This window comes from Cottoperca gobio, chromosome 3 (genome assembly GCF_900634415.1).
Source record: "Cottoperca gobio chromosome 3, fCotGob3.1, whole genome shotgun sequence".
In the NCBI taxonomy this organism is placed as follows: domain Eukaryota; kingdom Metazoa; phylum Chordata; class Actinopteri; order Perciformes; family Bovichtidae; genus Cottoperca; species Cottoperca gobio.
Genome location: NC_041357.1, coordinates 16,038,483 through 16,058,594, shown reverse-complemented (window position 1 = coordinate 16,058,594; position 20,112 = coordinate 16,038,483). Strand labels below are relative to the sequence as shown.

At 40.9% G+C, this 20,112-nt stretch overlaps 1 protein-coding gene across 1 annotated transcript in view; it reads left to right on the top strand.

Annotated features, from left to right (window-relative positions):
* tmem255b (transmembrane protein 255B) overlaps positions 1–18,725 on the top strand; it is an 18,897-nt gene extending 172 nt beyond the window's left edge. The window contains 8 exon segments of the mRNA XM_029427878.1: positions 1,215–1,382; positions 2,511–2,573; positions 13,766–13,855; positions 15,241–15,321; positions 16,134–16,252; positions 17,174–17,333; positions 17,878–18,024; positions 18,489–18,725. Coding sequence (XP_029283738.1) covers positions 1,215–1,382; positions 2,511–2,573; positions 13,766–13,855; positions 15,241–15,321; positions 16,134–16,252; positions 17,174–17,333; positions 17,878–18,024; positions 18,489–18,725 — 1,065 coding nt within the window.
* Positions 18,726–20,112: the final 1,387 nt, after the last annotated feature.

Genomic DNA, 20,112 nt, shown 5'->3' with positions numbered 1-20,112 from the left:
CAGTGTTTATGTTGTTCTTCTAGTGTGCTTTAATACAATGTATATGAAACATGTACAGTATATGTGTAAACAAGTCCTCCAAAGCAAGGACACGGGAATAATAGTAATAATAATAATAATAATTTAATTGACTAACTAATTTGGTCAGAAATACTTAAAATGCTTCTGCATAGCTCATCTGCTGAAGTAGGAAATACATTTACTCATGTATTGTATTTAAACATATGGCTGAGGTAGGCTACTTGTTGCATTTTATACTGTTTTATAAATATTGTACTTTTTATATTATTATATATATATATATATTCTATTCTATTCTAGTCTTTTATTCTATTCAGGGGGAAATATTGTACCATTTACTCCACTACATGTATTAGACACTTACAGTTACTAGTTACGATAAATTAAATGATGCAGTATTATAATAATAATCTACCCAGTTGCATACAAAGTATCTAAAATTGGCTACACATTCACAAACTACAGCATTAAAATGCTTTTACATGTACGTGTTAGTGATACAAACAGAATATAATATAATATAATAATATAACACTGTGAAAGGAGACATTCTGTGTAATGATACTTTAATTCATTTAGCTGATAATAGCCTACTTTTGTACTTTTACAGGTAACATTTTGAATTTATAATGGAGTATCATATGTTTAAACCACGGTATTTGTTATTATTTATTATTATTATTTTTATTTAATTAATTTTTTTACTTTCACTTATGTATCCAAGTACTTCTTCTACTACTGGTTACATTGCTGATAAGGATTTTTCAAATCTATAATAATCACAGCACACAGACATCCTTATTACTGGGTGCTTCAAAGCAAAAATGATGGCTGTGAAAAAAACAAAGTTGCTGCAAACTGTTGATGACAAAACACACAACAGTATATAAAACAACCCAACCATAGCCAGCTCTGAGTACTTTTAGTTTTGATCCTTTAAACACATGTTGTTGAAAATGACTTGACTAAGATTTTGTATGCAGGACTTAGTATATGATCTGCAATGATCTTAATACTTCTTATACCACCGGTCAAAAAAAGAGAAATCAAAGAGCAGTATAGTGTTTGTATTATTTCAATATGTGCATGTTGTCTTGAGCAAAAAGGAGGTTAGAGGTTTGGATTTTATGATCAAAATTGAAGGTTGAGAAAGGCATTTCATTCAGAGAGTTCACAATGTTATGAATGTAAAGACGTCATCCTGTCGTCCATCCTCAGCTCACTACCTGCGTCGCAGGAAAACGGCTCTGTGGGTGACGGTGTCCCTGCTGGCTCTTGCTATTTTGGTGCTGACTGTGGGTCTGATCTCTACCACTCGCACCGACAACGTGCCTGTTGCTGGATATTACTCCGGCATCACCGTGAGTGACGGTTACCTCCCGTCTCACCTTCACAATCCTTAAATTATCCTGACACTGAGAATGCATTAATGTCTTTAAAGGTTCAATGTGTGAGATATGCCAGAATTTAAACTTAACACATAAAACAAATGAACTACATTATCAACAGAATGTAAAGAGGTAACAGTGCTGACGTTATGTCAGAGACGTCTATGTATTATGTTGCAGAGATATATACTGAAGTTAGCATGCTAACTGACTAGCTGCGCTCCGTCCAGTCTGTAATACCACTTGTTCCTCTAGTGGCGATAGTGAGTCACTGTAGCTCCAGTCTGCTCTCAGTACAGAGGGAGAAGAAGCAAAGTTGCCTAACTGTCTTGTAAATATTACAGCCATGTTCCGTGTCTGTTTTATAGTTTGTTTATTGAATTACATTCAGAGTGGCGGAAACGAGAAAACCACCCGCACCACCTCGCCTCGTCCTCACAGCTGTCAGGAGGCTGTTTCACCAAGTGTTTAGCTGTCGGCAGCCCCGGGAAACGGCGTAGCTTCAGTTAGCAGTTAGCTCGCGTTCAGCCACAGCACCGGGGAACTGCAGACTCCCTGTTGCTGCTGTTACACAGGTCCAGCAGCCCGCTGAGCTTTGACCACTGACTGAGGCTCTGTCTGACGGAGGCGGTTGCCGAGTGTCGGCTCTCTCCTCCTGGCTGCGCCGCCACCGGGAAGCCGAGGCGAATATGAGGGTCGTTTTTTCTAGTTTCTGCCACTTTAGATTTAGTCCAAAAAACAAGCTAACGTAACGTTACACAGACTACAGCCCCGGTTAACATTAGTGTTTTTTGAACGTTTCAGACGTTTTGAATTTTGGTCTTCTTGCCGACTAACTGACTGACAAACATTACACAAGAGTAAAAGAAATACCCAGTAAATATATCAACTCTAGAAGAGAGAGATATAAAAACTGCTACAACTAAAAAAGAGAACTAAAAGAGATTGTATGGACCCAGTGTAGAGGTGAAATACTGCCTCCTATTTCTTTGGAGCAAGTGGCTCAGAATTACACATTGAACCTTTAACCCCTCAAACACTGCATGATTGTGAGAGGATGTGTTGTCTTTATAATCATGTCCATGTTCGTCTCTCTTCCAGCTGAGTTTTGGAGCATTTCTGGGCATTGTTGGCATCCACCTGGTGGAAAACCGCAGATCCATGGTGAGTCTGATCCTCTGACGCTGATGTCACTGTTGCAGCACATTTAAAATCACATTATAATGATGATTTCATTCATTGCATCCATTTGACACCTTCATGGTTTTCATTCAGACCCCTTAACTATATACAATTTGTACTAAGACTTCAAGAAATGTCTTATTGTTGCATGCATGGTTAGTATTTTATTTATTAGCATCTGTAGGTACATTTCCATAACCTTTCAAATGACAGGACAAAAGGACAGCAATGATGACAAACGTGACAAAGATTTGTAATAATAAGTCTTTTCTCATGTATGATATGTGCAGGGCAGTAATACTCTTACCTTGACTTGAGCATTTAGCAGCTAAACACGAGTTGGCAAACAGAGCTTGGACCTACAACCTCCAAATGATTGCAAACGTTGCTCCGTATCTGATTGATGTGTAAATGTACTAACAAGTATGCCCCATCAATATTTAAAAGTTTAGCGCCTTGAGATTGCTTTTAGCTTTGAAAGGCGCTTTATAAATACAGTTTATTATTATTATTATTATTATTATTAAAAGGGACAATAGATAATTGTTGTGTTACCAGCTTGTTCTGCTTCACCGAAGTGTCCAAAAACTGATGTAGCAGTGTTTTTCGAATGAATGCATCCAACGTGATTGTTGGCCCTTTTTTTGTTTTTGTTTACGATGACAGCTCGAGTTGTGTGCGGCTTTCTGTTTTTTTCTCTCAAGGTGACTTCATGATATTCATCTTCTATAATTGAGGCATTGTTTCTGGAAAACAGGACATATATACACTATAATTTAGAGGATTATGTTACACACTTTGCAAATTCACTAAACTGTTTTACGGGAAATTGCTCTATTATGAGCAAGAAGCAAATCCGATTACTTGATGGCGGCTGTAATGTGTTCTTGCTCCTTGTGCCCGGGTCAGAGTATGTGACTGGATTTGTGGTCGGGGGCAGTGAATGTGATTGGCTCTGGATTTCTATGACAAGAGGGGAAATTGCATTAGTATTGGTCAGATGCTGACAGGGCTGCTTTATTTCAGACAGGGACACAGAGTAGAGACACTCATAGGTTGCCCGAAGACCTGTCTGAAAAGATTAATGACTCATTAAAAATCCTCCCTTTTCTAATTTATGATGAATAAATACATTTTAAAAATACAAAATGAGAAATCCCAGTTTGATAAATTCAGACTCCTCTAAAAGAAACATAACAGAACGAAATCTGCATGAACTGACCTCCAACCGGTGTCATTTGTGGCAACATTCAAGAGGCCGACAACGCAAATGCAACTCAAGAGCCAGTGGCAACCCAGCATGAAACTGAGTCCCTGCAAAGAGGACACCAGTGACACAGAAACTTTAGCAGATTGCGAGTCCTTGTTTATCACCTCTGAATTTGTCCTAATAATTAGTGTAAAGTGTAATGCCTGTCAGTCAGTCAGTGGGCGAGAATACCAAAATTCGACCAAACTGCTGAAACTCGAGAGCCGGTAAAAATAACTCTGCTGTCTTATAATTTTCATGTGGAGCTGATCATCTGTGTTTACTGGGGCACTAATATTAACCGACTGTAACGTTACGTTAGTTTGTTTATTGGATTAATTCCAAAGTGGCAGAAACTAAAAGGCATATTCGTCTCATCTTCACAGTGGCGCAGCAGCCAGGAGAGCAGACACAAGCGAGTCAGACAGCTCTGCTTCTTCTCCCTCTGTACTGAGGGCAGACTGGAGCTACAGTGACTCACTATCGCCTCTAGAGGAACAAGTGGTATTACAAGAGACAGAGCACAGCTAGTCCGTTAGCATGCTAATTTCAGTATAAACAGTATCTATGCAACACAACACATAGACGTCTTTGACATAACGACAACACCGTCCTCTTCACATTCTGCTGATACTCTCAGTTATTTGTTTTAATGGTTTAAGTTTGAATTCTGGTGTATCTTACACATTAAATCTTTACATTAGTATTAGCATTATGTAGCTACTGTGCGGACATGACCTCAGGACCCTGCTCAATAGGTAGTGTGCAAACACGTGACAAAACTGTGTGACGTATGCGTGCGACGACATCCATCCATCCATCCATCGTCTACCGCTTATCCGGGATCGGGTCGCGGGGGCAGCAGCTCCAGTAAGGAACCCCAATCTTCCCTTCTCCGGGCCACATCCTCCAGCTCCGACTGGGGGATCCTGAGGCGTTCCCAGGCCAGTGAGGAGATATAATCTCTCCACCGAGTCCTGGGTCTTCCCCGGGGTCTCCTCCCAGCTGGACGTGCCTGGAACACCTCCCTAGGGAGGCGCCCAGGTGGCATCCTTACTAGATGCCCGAACCACCTCAACTGGCTCCTTTCAACGTAAAGGAGCAGCGGCTCTACTCCGAGTCTCTCACGGATGGCTGAGCTTCTCACCCTATCTCTAAGGGAGACGCCAGCCACCCGTCTGAGAAAACCCATTTCGGCCGCTTGTACCCGTGATCTCGTTCTTTCGGTCATGACCCAGCCTTCATGACCATAGGTGAGGGTAGGAACGAAGATCGACCGGTAGATTGAGAGCTTTGCCTTCTGGCTCAGCTCTCTTTTCGTCACAACGGTGCGGTAAAGTGACTGTAATACAGCCCCCGCTGCTCCGATTCTCCGGCCAATCTCTCGCTCCATTGTCCCCTCACTCGCGAACAAGACCCCGAGGTACTTGAACTCCTTCACTTGGGGTAATGGCTCATTCCCTACCCGGAGTAGGCAATCCACCGGTTTCCTGCTGAGAGCCATGGCCTCAGATTTGGAGGTGGTGATCCTCATCCCAACCGCTTCACACTCGGCTGCGAACTGATCCAGTGACTGTTGAAGGTCACAGACCGATGATGCCATAAGGACCACATCATCTGCAAAGAGCAGCGATGAGATCCTCAGGTCACCGAACTGCAACCCCTCTCCTCCACGACTACGCCTCGATATCCTATCCATGAAAATCACGAACAGGATTGGTGATAAAGCGCAGCCCTGGCGGAGGCCAACATTCACGGGAAACGAGTCCGACTTACTGCCGAGTATCCGGACACAACTCTCGCTTTGGGCGTACAGGGATTGGATGGCCCTCAAAAGTGACCCCCTCACCCCATACTCCCGCAGCACCTCCCACAGTATCACCCGGGGGACCCGGTCATACGCCTTCTCCAGATCCACAAAACACATGTAGACCGGATGGGCGTACTCCCAGACCCCCTCCAGGATCCTTGCGAGAGTGAAGAGTTGGTCCGTTGTTCCACGACCAGGACGGAATCCGCATTGTTCCTCTTCAATCAGAGGTTCGACTACCGGCCGAACCCTCCTTTCCAGTACCTTGGAGTAGACTTTACCAGGGAGGCTGAGAAGTGTGATACCCCTGTAGTTGGCACACACTCTCTGGTCCCCCTTTTTAAATAGGGGAACCACCACCCCGGTCTGCCAACCCCTAGGCACTGTCCCAGACTTCCACGCAATGTTGACGAGGCGTGTCAACCAAGACAGCCCCTCAACACCCAAAGCCTTCAGCATTTCTGGACGGATCTCATCAACCCCTGCGGCTTTGCCACTGTGGAGTTGTTTGACTACCTCAGTGACTTCCATCAGGGAAATTGACGATGATCCCCCATCAGCTTCCAGCTCTGCCTCAACCATAGAGGGCGTGTTAGTCGGATTCAGGAGTTCCTCAAAGTGCTCCTTCCACCGGCCGATAACCTTCTCAGTTGAAGTCAGCAGGGTCCCACCCTTGCTGTACACAGCTTGGATGGTTCCTCGCTTCTCCCCTCCTGAGGTGCCGGATGGTTTTCCAGAAGCACCTTGGTGCCGACCGAAAGTCCTTCTCCATAGCTTCTCCGAACTTCTCCCACACCCGCTGCTTTGCCTCTGACACGGCAGAAGCTGCCGCCCTTCTAGTCCTTCGATACCCTGCAACTGTTTCCGGAGTCCTCCCGGATAACATAACCCGGAAGGACTCCTTCTTCAGTCGGACGGCTTCCCTGACCACCGGGGTCCACCACGATGTTCGAGGGTTACCACCCCTTGAGGCACCTAAGACCTTGAGACCACAGCTCATCACCGCAGCTTCAGCAATAGAGGTTTTGAACATCGCCCACTCAGGTTCAATGCCCCCAACCTCCACAGGGATGGCTGAAAAGCTCCGCCGGAGGTGTGAGTTAAAGATCCCCAGGACAGGGGCTTCCTCCAGACGTTCCCAGTTCACCCGCACTACCCGTTTGGGTTTACCAGGTCTGTCCAGAGTCTTCCCCCACCCCTTGATCCAACTCACCACCAGATGGTGATCAGTCGACAGCTCCGCCCCTCTCTTCACCCGAGTGTCCAAAACATGCGGCCTCAGGTCAGATGATACGATTACGAAATCGATCATTGACCTTTGGCCTAGGGTGCTCTGGTACCACGTGCACTTATGAGCATCCTTATGTTCGAACATGGTGTTTGTTATGGCCATTCCATGGCTAGCACAGAAGTCCAACAACAAACGACCGTTCGGATTTAGATCAGGGAGGCCCTTCCTCCCAATCACGCCTCTCCAGGTGTCTCCATCGTTTCCCACGTGTGCGTTGAAGTCTCCCAGCAAGACTACGGAGTCCCCTACTGGAGCCCCCTGCAGGGCTCCATTCAGGGTCTCCAAGAAGGCCGAATACTCAGTACACATGTTGGTTTTAAAACAAATCAAAAATGGCGTCTAAAGCGAACAACAACAACAATACAACTCCGACTTCTTCAAAGAATTTTGACTCTCTGGAGTCCTCTGCAAAGGCAAGATTCAGAGAAAAAGTCCAAATTTGGGGCCTTGAACCGTACACGCTAAAGCCGTCGGATTATATTGAGGATTTAGAGTCATTACCGCCGATTGAATAACCGGATATTGTGAACTACCTTGTGCTACAAACGTTGTGAGCAACCAACGCACAAATGAAGGCATACAAAAGCTTAGATGCTTATAATTTCTATGTTTCTGGCTGGGTCTTCTTACCAAACCAGTGAAAGATGACAGGGTGCTCGTCCATGCCCGTGTAAATCACTCTCAAAGAGCTCGAGATACACCGCTCAAGCCGTGGTTTGTGAGTGAGAAGAGCGGCAATGTTATCCTTGCACACTGTGATTGTATGGCTGGATTAAGCGAAGCATGTTCTCACATTGGTGCTTTGCTTTTCGCAAGTGAAGTAGTCTCAAGAATAAGCCAAACAAAAACATGCACAGAAGAAAAGAGCAAATGGCTGCTATCATAAAGCTTTGCCGCTTCTCCTAGTGACGAGAAGTAAGGTCTTACAGTGTTCGGGTATATCATAAGCACAAATGTTTAACGTAAACATTGAAAACATAGCTTTAGCATGAGCTCTTACCAGATATAAAGTGGACGCCACACACACGGGTGAATTGTTCTTTTTCTTCTGTTGAATCCTCACGAGTTATGTTGCTAAACCACAGTTTACGGCGTTCGGTAGACAGCAATTCATCCCTCTTTTGTGGATGGTAGTTTTTGATGATTGTAGGAAATCTAAAGAACCGTTTCTCTGGGTCACGAGTAGCGTTATGACCACAATTATACACTGCGCACACGATTGGCATTTTAGACGTTTAAATACAAAGAAAATTACGAAGCGTTGCAGCGACTCACACGTGAACGGGCGCCGTCTTGGTTGTGTATATACAACCAAGATGGCTGAATTCCAGGTTGGGAAATAAGCGTGACGTCACATGCACACGATCTATATGTTAAAGGGAAAAAAACTTAAAGGCATCAGAACTTTTTTTTAAGGACTTTATCTTTACGAACATTTAGAAACATTTTATATTTATTACAGCACAGACAAATAGAAATATTGTCTTGGCATGATAGAGATTTAAACCTCTCACAATGACAATGATATCAGCGTGTGTTGTGAATTTTTCATGTGGTGTCCAGGGTGTCATTGATTTACGTTACGCTACAGTGTACCGTATCTAATTCAATCTGCGCATTACCCTTCTTAGAGCTGTTCACACGTGTGGTGAGATGCAGTGTCTGTGTGAATACAGCTGACCTAGTTCAAAATAAAGCATAATGTAACAAAGATAAAGACAGGTTTAATGTTTAAGAATGTTTCTGTCCTGGCTGTTGTTTCACTTCTCGTGTTGTGAGCTGTGGCTGTAAATGTGAGAGGGAAAGACATCGACAAAGACATTTACTACCTGCTGTATCTGTCTGCCTCTCTGGCATTGCTCCCAGGTCTATGCTTTAAACTTTAATGGTGAGATCGCTGCCATACTAGCGGCGGGTCTACGGTGTCTCTTATGAGGCACATGTGGCACGATGTTCCTCTCACACAGGTGTCTTCTTCCCATCCTGTATCCGAGGCTCAGCGCTGTAACACGAGAGCCGGCTGGCAGAGTGAGGTCGCTCATTAAAGAACAACTAACCATACCGACAATGAAACGGACATCTGAGGAGCTTCTCTTACTTCCTGGATCTCACAGGCCTTTGCTCCTCTGTTGCATAAAGCGACAGATGGAGGGTTTGATGTTGTTTGAACTGTAAACAGTCAGAGAAGTGACACATTTAAATACAAAAGATTACAGAAATGAACAACTTCAAATGTTTCCCTTCTGTTGATGTGGACCGCATTAGTGGAGAAATTAAAATGTATTTGTATAGCACCTTTTATACCGTTCACAACGCTTTCGAGGTAACAGGCAGAAAATAAAGATAAACTAATGCACAGCAAAAAAATTAAAAAGATAAATATTTGCGTAAAATGCAAATAAAATTAAATATAATGTATAAAATATGATTTAAAAAAAGATAGAAGCATTAGCACATCAAATAAAATAAATAGCAATAGACAGTTAAACACAAGCAAAAGATTAACAAAAGTAGAAGTAGATCATCTAGAAATATTAATCTGACTTGACAGATATTAAAATTGACTTTATTATATGTTGTGCCTATTTGGTGTCGGGTTTGAAGGGACAACAAATCACTAACATTATTGCTATTGTGTAGATAGATGATTGTGGCCTTTTCATTCTTGATGATTAGCTCTACACTCAAGTGCATAAATGACCTGATTGTTGGCACCGAGGTAACTTTTTCTGATGAGGATATGCACACGTTAACACACACTGATCAAGGCTGAAGAGGTTTGTAATGGGATTCTTCAGTAAGTATACAAAGATTACTAGATACATTTAGAACTGTGACTCACATCTAGTCCTACGAAAAGTGAAGACCACATTCTTCAAAATGATCTTCACCAAATTAGTATAATTGTCAAATATCTACAAAATGTCTGTGGATAAAAGGTTTTGTTTGTGGTTTTAATTAACTTGTTAAAATTTGGTTTGGGTTGAAATTTTGTTAAAGTTTCAGACCTGGCATAATAAACATAGGCATTGTATTTTTTACTGAGTAAGAGAACAGCTAAATCAACAGCCTAAATATGATAGGCTCTATACTAATAAACAGTTTTGCAAATATAAAATGTCACCCATAGAAAACTTGGTGGCATCGAGAGGCAGAGGAAGAGGAAGACAAATCTGTCACCTGTAATTTTCCACCACACAGATCAGTGTTAAACCACTTTGCTTAGTGGGAAACTTTATATCTCTAGATTTGATTGTTAAGACATTGTGCTCTGATCACAATTGTTTCTGAATGTGAGGCGTGTTGCAGGTAAAACACCCATTTGTGCACCACTGACATTTCTCATTTTGTTTCATCTTCTTCTCCAAAATGTTTAAAAGGATGGCGGAGCATGAGATTCTGTCTGTAATCTCGCCTCCTGTCTGCACGTACCTTGCTGCTCCTAAAGCAGGCTTCACTGCCCTGATACACTGAAAGATTTCTTTATGGCTAAATGCTTCATGTAGCTCATGTTCTTTGTTCTGTAGTTGCTGCCTGTATCTCTCAGACTGCCGTCCTTTTCGTCACCTTGCAGAGAGCAGGACGGTGAACCTTTGAAGGGCCGTATATTACCCAACTAGTTTCTTATTACCCGTGTGTCCAGTGTTGGTCATGATTGGTCACTGGACCACTGAACATGGGTACAAGACCTTGCAGCGGTCAGCGACTTCAGTTACATAACCTGATAGATATCTTTACTGAAGCCATAAAAATCCTCCTTGTGTCTTCATCTCTTTTTCACTGATGTATCTTCTTCTCAAAAAACGTTCACCATGTGTGTGTTTGTCTTTTATTGGTATTTCTCTCTGTTTTTTTGTCCTTAGAGTAGCTGTAATGGATATTTTTATAATGTTGTATCAAATGACTCATTACGATCAATGAAATCACCTGAAGCTGTCCTCAACTTTGTGGAGTTTTGTAACGAGTCTCAGCTCATTGTTTAGATGTATTGTTTTCAGCATCAGCACAGCAGGCAGCTGTTTTCAATGAAAAAGCTCTAAAACCCCAGTGTACTCTACCTGCTCAGCACCAAAGAGCAGACGGACACAGCTAGCGATTAGCTGGTGAACATAGTGGAGGTTATTTTCCAGGTATTTTCCTCAGGAGTTGGTAGAGACCAAAAACAGAGATAAAAGAGAGTTAATATTAGACTTACATTCATCGAGTGGACGCAAATACAACATTAAATTAATGATAATGTTGCTTGATACCTGATTGATGTCTAAATAAGCAACTGTTTGCTAACAAGTTTGCCAGATCAACTTAAAAGGTGAAGATATGTCAGTGTTATTAAGATAAAACTGTATTTAACCCGAGAGCAGTTGCAATGCAATGTGGGAAGAGTGTAAATATAAAGTCTAAGATAACAATAAGGTGCAAATCCAAAATATATACAATGCCAAAATGAGTAATTGCAAGTAATTGTTGAATAAAAGTAAAAGCACCTCATACGAAATCCTACTGATGTAAAAGCACAGAAGTAATATCAGGAAAATGTGCTAAAAAAAAATGCTACTTTGTGTGTCACAAAGTAGCATTTTGCAGTTGTAACTGGTCTTTTACGATGCATTGTTATATTTTTTTGTTTTTTAAACGTACATTTTAAAAAGTAACGTAGCTGTCACATACAGTAGATGTAGTGGAATAAAAAGTACAGTACTCCTGTACTTTTGCAGCTGAGTAGAAGTAAAAAGAAGCATAAAATGGAATAAATACCTCACAGCTGAGCTAAAGTACAGTACTTGAGTAAATGTACTTAGTTACCTTCCACCACTGCTGCCTTTTTAATATTTCCTCACTGACTCGACTCCTGAGAGCAGAAAATCATCTACAGTGTGTCTGTGACTCTTTAATCTTTTACAGCATTTGATTTTTCTCTCTGCTTCAGTTATGTCAGGGGAGATTCGGGGTTGGACGGCAGAGTTTGTGTTGCGGTGTTTTATGTGCTGGCAGCTGGTGCTAAGGTAATGTGAAGTAATGCAGTTGTCAGGCTCTATTGTCTCTGCTGCCGGCCTCATCTCCCACTTGCAGCCCATAAAAGCAGAGTCATTTAAACCACTAATGAAGTGGAGAGTCTGGGCCAGCGGCAGATAAAACCCACCCAGAGAGAAGCTAATTTTCTCAACCCGGATCTTATTTCACTTTGTTCAGGGAAATTCATTTCAGAATTCCCCTGTTTTAATATCTGTTTCACCCATAGACTTTACGGTTCCACCATGTCTTGTATCTTTCTCAATTTGTACAGCGAGACATGACACCTGAGAAAATAAAGAGCATAAGCAGTGTTGGAGAATGTATGACTTCTGATTGTTTTAAGCCTCTGAGTCTTACAAGTGATCACTTATGCATCTTCAGGATAATCAGCTGTTAAATTATTTAAAATGATCCAACAGTGCAATAATCTACTGGATCAAATACATTTAGTTGAAATCCTTTAGGAAAAACTGAAGATCTTGAATGACATCAGAAGTCAAGAAAAGACTCCCGTAAATAAAATAAGCCAATACATTAGATATACTCTACCTTATATAAACCTACACTACCTTTTTACTTTTGGGGACACACTGCTGTATCCCACCTACCATTTTAGATAAATAAGAACAAAACACGTGTTTAATCTCCTGCTACAGTACAGCAGGTTTGGTCCTGCAGGAGCGATTGAACAGACATTAAAAGATGCTCAGTGATAAAGTTCATGATCAGACATCTGTCATCAGCCAGCTGGGTCTGTGTGTGTGTGTGTGTGTGTGTGTGTGTGTGTGTAATATCCCAAAAGGGCTTTGTCTTACAGTAAAAGCTACATGAAAGCACAGGATTGTGTAACAGATTTTAGGTTGTCGATCAGTGATCGGATTCTTGGGCCTAATTTACATAATTGTGTGAAAGGGTGTGTGTGTGTGTGTGTCTGTCTCAGATTGGGAGAATTCAATTGACCTTGCTGTTACAAAAGGCCGTTCCTCTGTCCTGTATGCCGCCTCTGTGACCATAAATTATCCACAAAGCACCTCGTTGGCAGAGCAAGAAGCCGTACATTTCCTTTACCGTCCTGAAGCGCAGACGTTGCAGAAGACCAATCAGGACACACACATTCACAAAGATTACATACACAAGTGTGTGTGTGGTTGTGAGTGTTTGTGAGTGTATGTGTGTGTGTGTGGTTGTGAGTGTATGTGTGTGTGTCTAAGCTTATGATAAAATTTAGACTTTGCCTTTATATAAAACAATTTCTGTCATAATAATTGGTAAATAAGAAAACACAAGTAACAATTATTCTTACGGAAATTAAATTATGATACTATGAGTATAAATAAATGTGCATATGTGGCAATCATTTTTTGTATTATATATATTCGTTTTTAATATTATAAATATTTGTATTAATTTTTAGTGTTATATTTTTCGTATAATATTTTACCACTGGTCTCTGTAAACTCTACATTTGTGTTACTGTTAACTACTGATAAAACAGAATACAATTGAGGTCATACATACATTGTTAAAATAGATTTATATTTGCTGCAAATTCCCAATTTATTTCCTTATTTTAATTTTAGAACCTTTACTTTTACATTTGCTATTATTATTGATCATTTTTTCATTCTTTTATTTTGAAATATGTGTAAGCGTGTTTCCAATCCATACAGTTGTGCATTCAATCAAACACAAAATACAAGATTATAATCTCATACATTTTGCTGCGTACTTAGTCTGATGATACTTACTTGAACTTTTAGTCTTTGCTTCAAAATTATTTCTCATGACTTTACCCTCTTCATCTCTTTCAGCTCGTGGCAGCGATCATATTCATCAGTATCGGAGTCGTCGCTTCTTTCTTCTGCGCCATTGTGGATGGGATCATCGTTTCAGAGTTCATTGTAAGAGTCAACACGTTTAGCCTTTTTTCACACGTGTACACACCAAATGTAATCACACATCGTAAGACCAACAGAGACAGGCCTACAGAAGCGCATGTTGACACTGACACACACACACACTTTACTAAGATCAGGAACTTTGCAGATGCATCAGACAGATCTGTCTGTACCGACTCGACACCAGACCAACTAATCTCAGTGCCTGACCTGCAGAGAGCTGCTGGGCAAACATTCAGCATAACAGGTCTGATTAAAGGTGTCCAAAAGTTACACACCTTTCTCTAAGTCACTGAAAACTTTTAAATTAATATGCAAACAAATACACAGTAAACAAAAAACACACAATATGCAACAACCAAAGATGGATATACATTTTAACACTATATTGACTGATATGTTCAACTGAGAATTGATTTGTGAGAATAGGAAATGTCCTTGCAGTGGTCTGATGTATACACACAGTAAACCGTATTTTGCAATCCATTTCTTATTGAAAGAGAAATTAGAACATAAAAAGCAATTCCACAAAGATGTTTGTCTCCCTCTCATTCTCCGTCCCACTATAAACATTTAAACTGTTACCTAATGTCTGTATTTAGTTCTATCTTTTCATAGGAAGAAGCTTCAATTACAGTCAGTCAGTTTAACATCATTTGTTTCCTTCATGGCATCAGTCAGAAGACCATTTCCAAATCTCTACATTTTAAATAACTCCCAGACTAAATTAATGTGCGTAAATAATTTGTGCCTTTATTTATTTTTATAGAAATGCACAGAAAATGTAGAGAGGTCAAATAAGGCCACGGTTGCTTCCTTAATGGATATCTAAGATTGTTCTCTGTGCTTCGACACTCGGACACCTCAGCCTAATTAATTTTAATGAGAATCTTAATGAGTGTGGACCAGAGAGTTTAAAAAGCTGGCACAGAGTCTCTGATATTGATCAACATTGCTATCAAACCCTGTGCAGATATATTTATATTGTGCTCATAGGACAGTAAAAGTCATATTTATTGCACCTTCAAGCTTTGCACAATGAAAAAAGATTATATTACCGTTCACATTATATAAAGCGCAGTGAGGTTTAATGCTGTAGGTTTTGTGGTCCGGTGCAGTGGAGGGTTTTGAGCAGGCACATGTTGTAAACCTTCACTGCTGCAGTGACACAGAAACAGGAGGAGCATGGACAGAATAACACACTTAGGGTTCAGGCAAAAAGTGCATCATTGAAACCTTTAAATCATTGGAGATTTACTCAGTTACATCACAGTCGTGGTGTATGATGAGTCGATTAACATATTAGTTTGTGTGTTTCTTTATAATTGTGGCTAACGTTTTTAATAAACCATTCTCTTTTCTCTCTTTATAATCTTTTTAAAACACAGGACACGAGGCCCATAGAGGAGGACATGTGTGACTTTTACTCCAGTGGAGCGGGCTACGCCTACGACAGCTACTATTCCGAGGTGATTCATATTCTGCATACACACTTAATTTATCACCTGCCATTGTCTGTACTGTATGAACAAACCAAGTAATTTCCCAATGAAATTAACAATCTGAATATCTAACGTAACCTAGCCTAATGTATGATTTCCATTCACCTTCCTCCTCCGACACACTGCGCTACGTTTGGTCTCTTTTAAACGGTGTAAATGAGGCTTGAAATGCACTTTTGGTTCATTTTAAGATTACATTCTGTTTTCATGCAGCCTTTTGGTGCTTAAATGAAAAATTCACAAAGTGTGTAGTGACCTCTAGTGGTCCAATAGTGTTGAAAGCAACAATATCTAGTTCACTTCGCATCTAATTATACTCAAATAGAAGTTCTGGATATGTTGACACGTAGACAGTTTCCTCAGTATTTCTTTGTCCAAACTGTTTGTCCGGCTCCTTCTTATCTGGCTGTTAAAGAGCTTCATGAGTTGTAGTAATCATTTATTTAGGTCCTTATTGACAATTTTCCAAAAAGAATGCACATCAAAATAAATGTATAACAATAAGGCATTAAATAAATAACAAAACAAAACAAGACAAAATATTTACCGAAAAGCTGTAGGCTGAAGTTTATGCTTATTGTACAAGTTTCACGCAAATAATGATCATATCTCATATATATGTGTTTACTACCGTATTTTATCAAATGTTTTGAAATGTGTGAAGTAAGCCTCATATTCCACAGATAATACATCTACTCTTTATATTTGTTCTTTCCCTTGTTTTGTTAAACGTGAGGTTAATAATTGTTTTTATTACAAACGATTAAAAGCTCCGAGAGCCTCTTTGACTCTTAAATCCTCTGACACTTCAGGTGACCTGCCGTTCGTTCGACAAAACGTGCAAGCTGAAGCTGAGGAGCAACACCTGCTACTGCTGCTACCTGTACAACTGTGCGAGGTGAGACGCACCAGCAGCTGTTGGTGTGTGGGTGTGTGTGTGTGTGTGTGTGTGTGTGTGTGTGTGTGTGTGTGTGTGTGTGTGTGTGTGTGTGTGTGTGTGTGTGTGTGTGTGTGTGTATATTATTTTTGGATAAACACGGACCATACAGCTGGGTTTGCATGTTTAAATCCCACTAAACTTTTGAATGCACTTTACTTTACGTCACTGCAAGAGCATCATCACAAGTTTTCTTTCCCAACTTTCTACCCACCAGGCAACTATTAACTCCAGTAAACTATAGCAGTTAGCTTGCAGATACTTGAATCTGACTGGAGTCAGGGTGTCCTTCACAGTGAACATGTTTACCTATATATTTGTGTTACAATGTTATAATAGCGTGATGATACAGAAGAGAGCAGTGTAAAAACAGCATCCCAGATTTCAATGCTGGCTGCATTTACAGGCTCGGCTGTTGAAATCCCTCTTGGATCATGTGAACGTGGTGCTTTCTTACATTAAAGAAGTTCCTATTCTACAGCCAACTTTCAACAGTTTTCCATGAGTTCACACCAGAGAGGAAGAGCTTTCCAAAAGGTCCCTCCCTGCATGCAACTAAGTTACCACTTAGTTATTAGCTGATGAACGGCTGCCTGGAAGGTTTATTGAAGTCATAAAGTGACTGGTTTGAGGCTGGAAGATAAAAAAAATAAAATTAATCTGCACTGTGGAAAGTGGTTGTCTTTTTCCTGGCAGACATTTTGTTTGACTGTAGTTTATGTGTTATTAATAGTCATCAGTGCTTTTCCTGCTTTGACAGGCAAAACTATCTGCTTTGAAGTAGGCATCTTAACATTAAGTACATCTGCTTTGTGATTTATAATTAAAGTAATCTATACCATCTTATGATTTGTCCTGAGTCCTGCTCTCTTCCTCTTCCAGCACCGAGTTCCACTCACAGTACTACGAGTTCACCGGGGTCAACAGCTGCTGGGATGTGATCCACCTGCAGCGTCTGCTGTGGGCCTCCGTGGTGCTCAACGTGCTCTGCTTGTTCCTGGGCATCATCACCGCCGCCATGCTCGGAGCGTACAAGGATATGGTGAGCAGGCCATCTTTACTTTATAGACAAGAAGTAAACATCAAGTGCTCTTTGGAGTGAATAGCATAGAAATTTAAAAGAAAGAAGATTTAAAGCAATCTCAGTCCTTCGCGTGTCAGAAACGATGCATCAACTGAATATCGCACTGTGTTGTATACGGGCATCTTTAATGTTTTTCTTTTGTACTTTAACAATGCTTTGTTTGAAATATTGATTTGTGTGTGCAGATATATTTTTGTTTCACTGCCTCACTCACTACATTTTCAAAAATGTCATTGCTCACGTGCTAAAAACTCAGTTAAATGCAGTTTCTCTGGCTTGAGTTCAGTAATCATTTTAAAAGACATGAACATCTTAATGTTCCTGATATTACGATTATTGTTCTTACAGTACATTAGGCAGCAATCATCCTTCATTACCTCTTATATAATGAAGTGTGTGTGTGTGTTTCATGTGTTACTGGTGCACCCTCACTCACACTCGCTTTCGAGCTTAATGTGTTGATTTCCCATCTCATGCACATCATTTTTACTGTTCCCTGCAGCATAAGCCGACTTCTCAGATGGCTGCCAGCCCCACACCGCCACCACACATCCTGTACAACCCGACGCAGCACATGCTCACCTACGCTAGCTTCTGCCCTTCAGGACAGACTCTGCCCGCCTACCCCAACTATCCAATACCCATGCAGGTAGCGGCCCGGGAAAAAACTAAAAACTAACCATTAATAGTAAATAATGCGTCTCCTGCAATAAGTCAGGAAGCCAATCTTCCATTCCAGTGTATTAGTTTGGCAACCAGATGAGCAGCACTGGATCAGATTCTTTCATTTTTGCTGAAGTCTAATATTAAACTGTCTTGTTTCATATATTTTATGATTATGCTCGTCCAAGAAGCAGTTAAAAACAGGAATGTCTGACTGAAAGTAAACTGTGATATAAGCCAATGACTTTCTCTGAAATTTGTCTCACAGATTTATTGACTATGGCTTATCTTAACTGATGTTTCTGTGGCTGCTACCAGAGAACCAAACCTGCACAGAGCACAAAAAACACACTTCACATAAAAATGTCAGAAATGAATTTCGTTATCTTTGGCTTTACTTCCACATACCGATGCAGGCTACCACTCCCTGTCTCTTCACCTCTCCCACAGCATAACAGCAGCTATCAGCCACCTGCTACTCCCCAGATGATGCCCGAGGGAGGCCATGCCTCCAACCCCTGCCTGTCTGAGGAGAACCAGAACCAGCTGCCTTCTCAGGCTCCTACCCAGCCACAGTCTCAGGGAGCCACCCAGGAACCAGGGGGCTACATGCTGACACCCAACGCTCCTGTCCTCTACGGGTCCGCCTACAACCCCTTTGAGAAACCTCCACCGTACGCCTGCTGAGCCCTCAGACAAAAATCTGGAGCATGTTGGAGGAATAGTATCTAGACCTGGTCAGACTGAATGTAGCACGAGACATTTTGAAGATGACTTGAGAGGAAAACTCTGTGAGCTTCACTCTGTACTCATTGAAATGCTACGTTTCATGTGGTTGCACTGAGGAGAGACAGATTACTAGCTATGTAGTGTGATTATATTGACATGATTAAGTTATTTCATGTGTACTCATTAAAAGAAACGGTTTGGGAAATATACTCATTTACTTTTTTGCTGAGAGTTGAAAGATTGATACCACTCTCATCTCTGGAAACATATGAAGCTACAGCTAGCAGCCGGTTAGCTTCTCAAAAAGACTGGAAACAGCTGTACGTGTATAACGGAACAAACTACCTACACGCTTCTCTAAATTTCACTAACACTTCATATCTCGTTAGTTTAATCTGCATATAAACTGAAACGTTAAACTGGTTATATGCAGGACTATTGGAGGCAGATGGTGCTGGAGACTCCAGAAAGGTTACTGCTCAGCTCACTCTCAGCAAGAAAGCAAGCAATGTATTTCCCTATAATGTCAAACTTCTCCTAAAGCTGGTGTTCCCATGCTTTACATACTCCATGTGAATAATTGTGTAGTAGTACACTTGACTGCTCTAACGTGTGCAGATTGTCTCTCTATACTAAACTACTGTTTAAGCAATTAAAAGGGCTTTCTTGAAATGTGAACCGGAGAGTAAATGACGCTGATGTTGCTGTTATTTATGTTAGTGTGAATCGTTTAATGTGCACTTTAAAGTCAATATACTGTCTATATTATTGATGATGCATGTTAAAGTGCTGTGGGATGGGATTCTGTAGCTGCTATAAAATACATTATGTATAAAAGAGGTACCTTTAACATTCAGTGACGCGTAATACATGTGGAGTAAGGGCATCATCAAAACCTCACATTTAAAAAGGAAGAATTCTAAGTTTTGGGAAATATGCTTATTTTCAAATGTCTCATCTCTCAGCAAGAAAGGGAATAATTGTATTTCCCAAAATGTCGAACTCTTCCTTTAAAATCTCACATTTTAAAGTTTACTACCTTTACTACCAGTACCAGGTGTTTTCACTGTATTATTACACCCAAGTGAGACTATATATGTAAATCACACAATTCTTCCTCAAATAAAAAGTTTAAATCATAAGCAATAAAACTTTTGCTCAACTCGATACACTCAGGGGTGACTTTGTCCGCTATGACCAGTAGCATATGGTGGCTAATGTCTTGTCTACGTTTTGGTTTTAGCACTTACCTTTATCCACCTTATTACAAAACATGTTTTTCAATTGGCTGTTATGCCATGTGATGACACCTGAGGAAGTTCTCTCTGCTGAGGAAGAGCGTGAG